This window comes from Electrophorus electricus, chromosome 21 (assembly GCF_041902795.1).
Source record: "Electrophorus electricus isolate QZ-2024a chromosome 21, ASM4190279v1, whole genome shotgun sequence".
Classification (NCBI taxonomy): domain Eukaryota; kingdom Metazoa; phylum Chordata; class Actinopteri; order Gymnotiformes; family Gymnotidae; genus Electrophorus; species Electrophorus electricus.
The window spans coordinates 19,365,255-19,373,271 of NC_137517.1; the positions used below are offsets into that span (position 1 = coordinate 19,365,255).

Consider the following 8,017-nt stretch of genomic DNA (forward strand, 5'->3'; position numbering starts at 1 on the left):
AGTGTTTGACTACAAATTAAGCACTGAAATTCAACATTAAAACAGATGGTTGAGCTTTAATTAAAATAACACACCACAAACACCCAGAATGTTTAACAGCATTGTTAACCAAACCTGCTTGAGCACTCTTCATGAGGCACGACTGTTGCTGTCAAATAAATAAAGGAATGTTTACACTTACATCAAACCTTGTGACATTATACACAAACACACACACACTTATGTCTTTGTGTAACTGCTACAACATTATCACATTACTGCAGTTTCTTAATTTAGGTCAAGTTTACACACACACCTTTTTCATGCTGCTACACTGCTAAACCTAACCCCTGCATTAAGACCAGTCCTGACCAGGTGGAGCAGCTCTAGTGTGTGCCCTCCTCAGAGGCCAGTCAGCTCTGCACTAAATGTCTTGCTGCAGCTCTACAGACTTCCTCTCACTCATTTCATCCACGAGGCTTTTCAGTCTTCCAAGGTGATGAAGAGCTCTATAGTCCAACAGGCAAGAGAGACAAACTCAGTGATATCTCAGTGACACATGATACACTTTTCTAATAAATGATTTATAGATTATTAGTCTGATAGCTTTTTTTTTTTTTTATTAAATGACAGATTTATAGATCATTAGCCTGCTAGTCATGTGGGTTTTTTAATTCACTTCTGTATGTCCTGTTGTCTCAGGTTGCCAGGTCAGACTGTCTTTGTAAATAAGAATATATGTTCTGAATGCCTGGTTAAAGTAAAAAAGCACAGTGCTGTTTGCTGACCTCTTCAGCGACTGGCCACCAAAAGCTGACTCGTACTCACTACCCGCCTGAGGAACCTGGGAAAAGAACCAGAGGGCGACCAGCTACGTTAGTGCTATGGTCTGGTCTGAACCAGAGAGAGACCAGCCACGTTAGTACTACGGTCTGGTCTGAACCAGAGAGAGACCGGACATGTTTGGTTCAGACCAGACTGTAGCACTAGTATGTCTGGTCTCTCTCTGGTTCAGACCAGACTGTAGCACCAACATGTCTGGTCTCAATGTTACAGTCTGGTCTGAACCAGAGAGAGACCGGACATGTTTGGTTCAGACCAGACTGTAGCACTAGTATGTCTGGTCTCTCTCTGGTTCAGACCAGACTGTAGCACCAACATGTCTGGTCTCAATGTTACAGTCTGGTCTGAACCAGAGAGAGACCAGACATTTTAGTGCTACAGTCTGGTCTGAACCAGAGAGATCAGACATGTAGATCACCATATCTCTCAGGTATGTGGTGATTTTGTACACACCTCTTGCGTCTGTCTGCGCTCAGCCCGTGTTAGTGAGCTTGGAGCAGTCTGTTCCATCCTGCTGTTGTCCCTGGTGTCTTCCTGCTGTGTCTCCCTTTGCTCCACAGCCTGAAGAGTGAATAGCATCTGTTTGAGGGCCTCAACGGGACCTGGGTGTTTCCTGCTGCTGTAGCCTGATGACCAGGAGCCTGTGGACTGGGTGGCCCAGTGAAAAAAGAGGGTCAGATATGAACTGATGTGACTTTGAACACCAGACGCTGAGGAGATGCTGGCTTAGTATCTACTACAGTCACAGTGTGAGTTCTACTTACCTTCTCTATTGTGTCCTCTGGAAGTTCTTCAGTGGTTAGATGTTCTTCAGCACCACCTACTGGCACTGGTGACTTACTGCAAAGTCAATAATGAAAGTAAAATCTCTGCACACTAGCCAGAACAGTACCTTTGAAAGTTAAGGTTTGAAAATCTAGTGCTTTGAAATAGAGTTCAGGTAGTGTTAATGTGAGAGTTATCTTCCTTATAATTTGGAGAATAAACTCACTCACAATGTGACTGGAGGATTCTCCCACGAGCGCTCGGTGTTTAGCAGTTCCTCCGTCCCTGAACTGTCCTGCTGCTCTTTGGTGGAACTGCGGAGGCCCAGAGAGGGAGAGTTCAGCACCTGCTCCGCCCTTTGGATCAGGAAGCCTATCCTGTCACCTGAGGAAAGGGGCTATCCAATCAGTGAGTCGACTTGGCGTAACATCGAGTGAACACAACTGCTCAAACCCACCCAGAGCTGCCAGGATTTTAGCAGGATTTCTACAAATCTCTTATTTGGTGATGTAATCATATGACCAAGACAACGTGATTTCTTTTTATTCACTTATTAGGAGTAGATCCAACATTAGACGTCTAATACAGACAGTCACAGACCTCTAATACAGACCTCTGAAAGGTTCCCGTGATTCGTCTGACACACCACCATTCTCGGCTGCTACCAGTGTTTCTGCAAACTGCAGCCTCAGCTCCCGCAACGTGGCTTGCTCACTGCCTTTAGTCTCCCACTGACCATCGTTGGTGTTCCGCTCCAACTCACTGACCCAAGAGGAAGCAGATGGAGTGCCAGCCTGAGCTTCTGTGGGAATGTGGCATTCACTGAGCCAGGCAGGATACCTGAGGTCAGGAATGCTGGTCACCCCGGAAAAGTCCATCTCGGACTTGTGACTTGTGATCCACCTGGGGAGGTGGCGACATGCCCGAGAGGCTGGAGGATCCATCTTTGTAGTCAGAGGAGTGGTGAGAAGGGGAGGTCCATGCTGGGATGTCAGCAGGTCATCCACGCACAGCGGCCTCTCTCTCCCCAAGGCCCGAGCCCTGCACGGACTGCGCAGAGTGGCAGGGCAACAATGGAGCGATCCCTTCACAACACCACTAGGCCTGGAGCGAGACCAGAAGCTAGAGTTAACACTGCATCCGCGCAGATGGCCTCCTGACCGGGACAGGGCGGCTGAGGTACAGGTCACAGGTAGCGAGCCGTCGCAGGGGAGCAGCAGGAGGTCATCGGTGGTCACGCTGTGATGGTCAGAGGTTGTGAAGTGCAGAAGATTGAGCTCTCTGTCTGACAGACTGTCCTTTAGAACTGCCACAGCAAAGGAAGGGAGAAAGGAAAACTCAAACCACACCGAGCACAGACCATCCCACACTTACAGCCAACACCACACACCGAGCACAGACCCTCCTGCACTTACATCCAACACTACACACCAAGCACGGACCATCCCACACTTACATCCAGAACCACACACCGAGCACGGACCATCCCACACTTACATCCAACACCACACACTGAGCACGGACCATCCCACATTTACATCCAACACCACACACCGTGCACGGACCATCCCACATTTACATCCAGAACCACACACGGAGCACAGACCATCCCACACTTACATCCAACACCACACACAGAGTACAGACCATCCCACATACAGCCAACATTCTATTATTTGCAATGATGAGTAAAACAAGACAAATATAAATAAAACTGAACTCATTCTGAGTTGCACATTCTAACCATTATATAAACACTTTATGATAAACCTTGTATCAACAGAAAAAGGTGATATAAGACTCTCATAATGCAATGTAATTTTTTTAAAGTAATGCAACCCACCATCTCTGTTTCTGTATCCAACGTGAAGCAGGTCAGGTGTGCTGGGTTCCTTGGGAAATTCAAGCTCTCCTACTGAGGTGGCAGAGGCATGCAGGCTCTGCTGGAAATCTGCGATGTATGCATCCAGAGCCTGGGTGGCTGAATCGTAACGTCTGTTTTTGTATTTAATTGTACAGGCTGGCTCAGGGTGCAACGAACTTCGCAGTCGTCCGGAACTAGCCAGCAATGAGGTGACTGTTGATTCTGGAGACAGGAGACTGACCCCAGAGGTCAGGTCCCCAGAGATCATGATCAGCGCAGAAGAGCAGAGATCTCCATTATCAGAGTAGTGTATCTGTAGGTAAAAAAAAAGAGTTGGTTTAAACCATCAGGCCAGTAGTTAACGTACTCAACTACTAATCAGAAGGTTGCCAGTTCAAGTCCCACCACCTTCAAGTTGCCACTGTTGGGCCCCTGAGCAAGACCCTTAAACCTCAATTACTCAAGTTGTGTTCAGACATAACTGTACGTCGCTTTGGATAAAACCGTCAGTTAAATCTAAAAGTAAGAGGATAAATTATAACATTAGGAACGTTACAATACGAACTAAAAACCTGACCTAGATAACTTGATACTTAGGTAGCCATCTAGCTAATGTTTGTAGTTTAAATTAAATCAGTTGGTGTGGTTTTAAAGAATCGTCAGAATGACTTACATTCACTAACGCTAGCTAATTTTCTGGACAGGCAGCTGGTAACCCTGGTAACCTAGCATTATCGAACATGTTTACATTTTAGCTTGCATGTATCCTAACATGTTTACATTTTATCTTACATGTATCCTAACATGTTTACATTTTAGCTTACATGTATCCTTGCGTTAGCTGGCATGTACCCTAACAAGTTTCCATGTTAGCTGGCATGTACCCTAACAAGTTTCCATGTTAGCTGGCATGTACCCTAACATGTCTACATGTTAGCTGGCATGTACCCTAACATGTCTACATGTTAGCTGGCATGTACCCTAACATGTCTACATGTTAGCTGGCATGTACCCTAACATGTCTACATGTTAGCTAGCATGTACCCTAACATGTCTACATGTTAGCTGGCATGTACCCTAACATGTCTACATGTTAGCTGGCATGTACCCTAACATGTCTACATGTTAGCTGGCATGTACCCTAACATGTCTACATGTTAGCTGGCATGTACCCTAACATGTCTACATGTTAGCTGGCATGTACCCTAACATGTTTTGTTTTTTGTTTTGCTTGGCTAAGTTATGAGGCTAACGTCCTGTAAGTTAAACTCGTTATTCAGCTACCATAAATAATAATGCTACAGATTAGGTAGTAATTTGGAGAATGTTGTCTTGGAAAAACTTACCAGTAACTGTTTGTCAAGTCATTTGTGAGATTTGTTTATAACTGAAAACAAACAGTCAACATTATTGACCCGCTTCTAACGGTAGCGTTTGAATCCGTGCCCGCTACCGCTCCTGAATGCGCATGCTTCAATGTCATGTGACTGCAACGGTTTCCCGGTTACCAAGAAGTCCTGGTTTTGTTCACGTTTATGTACATGTTCAGGGTGTAACAGGCTTTAAAGCAGAGTTACTCAAGTCCAAGACACATTTTCTCACCCACTTCTTACACAGGTAACAGAAACATATTTACTCACTCACTGCCATTACTGGAAAACGTTCTTGAACTGATTAAATGTACACAAAACACAGTTCTGATTAAATGTACACGAGGCCCAGTTCTGATTAAATGTACACAAGGCTCAGTTCTGATTAAATGCACAAAAGGCCCAGTTCTGATTAAATGCACACAAGGCTCAGTTCTCATTAAATGTACACAAGACACAGTTCTGATTAAATGCACACAAGGCTTAGTTCTGATTAAATGCACACAAGGCTCAGTTCTGATTAAATGCACACATGACCCAGTTCTGATTAAATGCACACAAGGCCCAGTTCTGATTAAATGTACACAAGACACAGTTCTGATTAAATGCACACAAGGCCCAGTTCTGATTAAATACACAAAAGGCCCAGTTCTGATTAAATACACAAAAGGCCCAGTTCTGATTAGGTGCACACAAGGCTCAGTTCTGATTAAATACACAAAAGGCCCAGTTCTGATTAAATGCACACAAGGCTCAGTTCTGATTAAATGCACACATGACCCAGTTCTGATAAAATGCACACAAGGCCCAGTTCTGATTAAATGTACACAAGACACAGTTCTGATTAAATGTACACATGGCTCAGTTCTGATTAAATGCACACAAGGCCCAGTTCTGATTAAATGCACACAAGGCTCAGTTCTGATTAAATGTACACAAGACACAGTTCTGATTAAATGTACACAAGACACAGTTCTGATTAAATGTACACAAGGCTCAGTTCTGATTAAATGTACACAAGACACCGTTCTGATTAAATGCACACAAGGCCCAGTTCTGATTAAATATACACAAGACACCGTTCTGATTAAATGTACACAAGGCTCAGTTCTGATTAAATGCACACATGACCCAGTTCTAATTAAATGCACACAAGGCCCAGTTCTGATTAAATGTACACAAGGCTCAGTTCTGATTAAATACACACATGACCCAGTTCTGATTAAATGCACACAAGGCCCAGTTCTGATTAAATGCACAAAAGGCTCAGTTCTGATTAAATGCACAAAAGGCTCAGTTCTGATTAAATGCACACAAGGCCCAGTTCTGATTAAATGCACACAAGGCTCAGTTCTGATTAAATGCACACAAGACACAATTCTGATTAAATACACAAAAGGCCCAGTTCTGATTAAATGCACACAAGACACAGTTCTGATTAAATGTACACAAGACACAGTTCTGATTAAATGCATACAAGGCCCAGTTCTGATTAAATGTACACAAGACACAGTTCTGATTAAATACACAAAAGGCCCAGTTCTGATTAAATGTACAAAAGACACCGTTCTGATTAAATGTACACAAGACACCGTTCTGATTAAATGTACACAAGACACAGTTCTGATTAAATGCACACAAGACACAGTTCTGATTAAATACACAAAAGGCCCAGTTCTGATTAAATGCACACAAGACACAGTTCTGATTAAATGTACACAAGACACAGTTCTGATTAAATGCATACAAGGCCCAGTTCTGATTAAATGTACACAAGACACAGTTCTGATTAAATGCATACAAGGCCCAGTTCTGATTAAATGTACACAAGACACAGTTCTGATTAAATACACAAAAGGCCCAGTTCTGATTAAATGTACAAAAGACACCGTTCTGATTAAATGTACACAAGACACCGTTCTGATTAAATGTACACAAGACACAGTTCTGATTAAATGCACACAAGACACAGTTCTGATTAAATACACAAAAGGCCCAGTTCTGATTAAATGCACACATGACCCAGTTCTGATTAAATGCACACAAGGCCCAGTTCTGATTAAATGTACACAAGACACAGTTCTGATTAAATGCACACAAGGCCCAGTTCTGATTAAATACACAAAAGGCCCAGTTCTGATTAAATACACAAAAGGCCCAGTTCTGATTAGGTGCACACAAGGCTCAGTTCTGATTAAATACACAAAAGGCCCAGTTCTGATTAAATGCACACAAGGCTCAGTTCTGATTAAATGCACACATGACCCAGTTCTGATAAAATGCACACAAGGCCCAGTTCTGATTAAATGTACACAAGACACAGTTCTGATTAAATGTACACATGGCTCAGTTCTGATTAAATGCACACAAGGCCCAGTTCTGATTAAATGCACACAAGGCTCAGTTCTGATTAAATGTACACAAGACACAGTTCTGATTAAATGTACACAAGACACAGTTCTGATTAAATGTACACAAGGCTCAGTTCTGATTAAATGTACACAAGACACCGTTCTGATTAAATGCACACAAGGCCCAGTTCTGATTAAATATACACAAGACACCGTTCTGATTAAATGTACACAAGGCTCAGTTCTGATTAAATGCACACATGACCCAGTTCTAATTAAATGCACACAAGGCCCAGTTCTGATTAAATGTACACAAGGCTCAGTTCTGATTAAATACACACATGACCCAGTTCTGATTAAATGCACACAAGGCCCAGTTCTGATTAAATGCACAAAAGGCTCAGTTCTGATTAAATGCACAAAAGGCTCAGTTCTGATTAAATGCACACAAGGCCCAGTTCTGATTAAATGCACACAAGGCTCAGTTCTGATTAAATGCACACAAGACACAATTCTGATTAAATACACAAAAGGCCCAGTTCTGATTAAATGCACACAAGACACAGTTCTGATTAAATGTACACAAGACACAGTTCTGATTAAATGCATACAAGGCCCAGTTCTGATTAAATGTACACAAGACACAGTTCTGATTAAATACACAAAAGGCCCAGTTCTGATTAAATGTACAAAAGACACCGTTCTGATTAAATGTACACAAGACACCGTTCTGATTAAATGTACACAAGACACAGTTCTGATTAAATGCACACAAGACACAGTTCTGATTAAATACACAAAAGGCCCAGTTCTGATTAAATGCACACAAGACACAGTTCTGATTA

At 42.8% G+C, this 8,017-nt stretch overlaps 1 protein-coding gene across 1 annotated transcript; it reads right to left on the reverse strand.

Moving 5' to 3' along the window:
• Nucleotides 1-29: 29 nt before the first annotated feature.
• c21h18orf54 (chromosome 21 C18orf54 homolog) lies at nt 30-5,131 on the reverse strand. Its single transcript, XM_027032287.3, has 8 exons — nt 4,798-5,131; nt 3,431-3,764; nt 2,201-2,893; nt 1,818-1,971; nt 1,587-1,662; nt 1,276-1,470; nt 768-823; nt 30-488 (listed from the first exon to the last, which is right to left on the reverse strand). The coding sequence occupies exons 2-8, from the start codon at nt 3,717-3,719 to the stop codon at nt 404-406; spliced, it is 1,548 nt and encodes a 515-aa protein (XP_026888088.2). The 5' UTR covers nt 3,720-3,764; nt 4,798-5,131; the 3' UTR covers nt 30-403.
• Nucleotides 5,132-8,017: the final 2,886 nt, after the last annotated feature.

What these genes read in the sequence shown, in the direction of transcription:
- c21h18orf54 (XM_027032287.3), bottom strand. Translation starts at nt 3,719, where the DNA reads ATGATCTCTGGGGACCTGACCTCTGGGGTCAGTCTCCTGTCTCCAGAA. An exon ending in TGGATACAGAAACAGAGATG is followed by an intron (nt 2,894 to 3,430) that starts GTGGGTTGCATT and finishes TTGCTGTGGCAG; the next exon opens with TTCTAAAGGACAGTCTGTCA. An exon ending in GGTGGCCAGTCGCTGAAGAG is followed by an intron (nt 489 to 767) that starts GTCAGCAAACAG and finishes GTTGGACTATAG; the next exon opens with AGCTCTTCATCACCTTGGAA.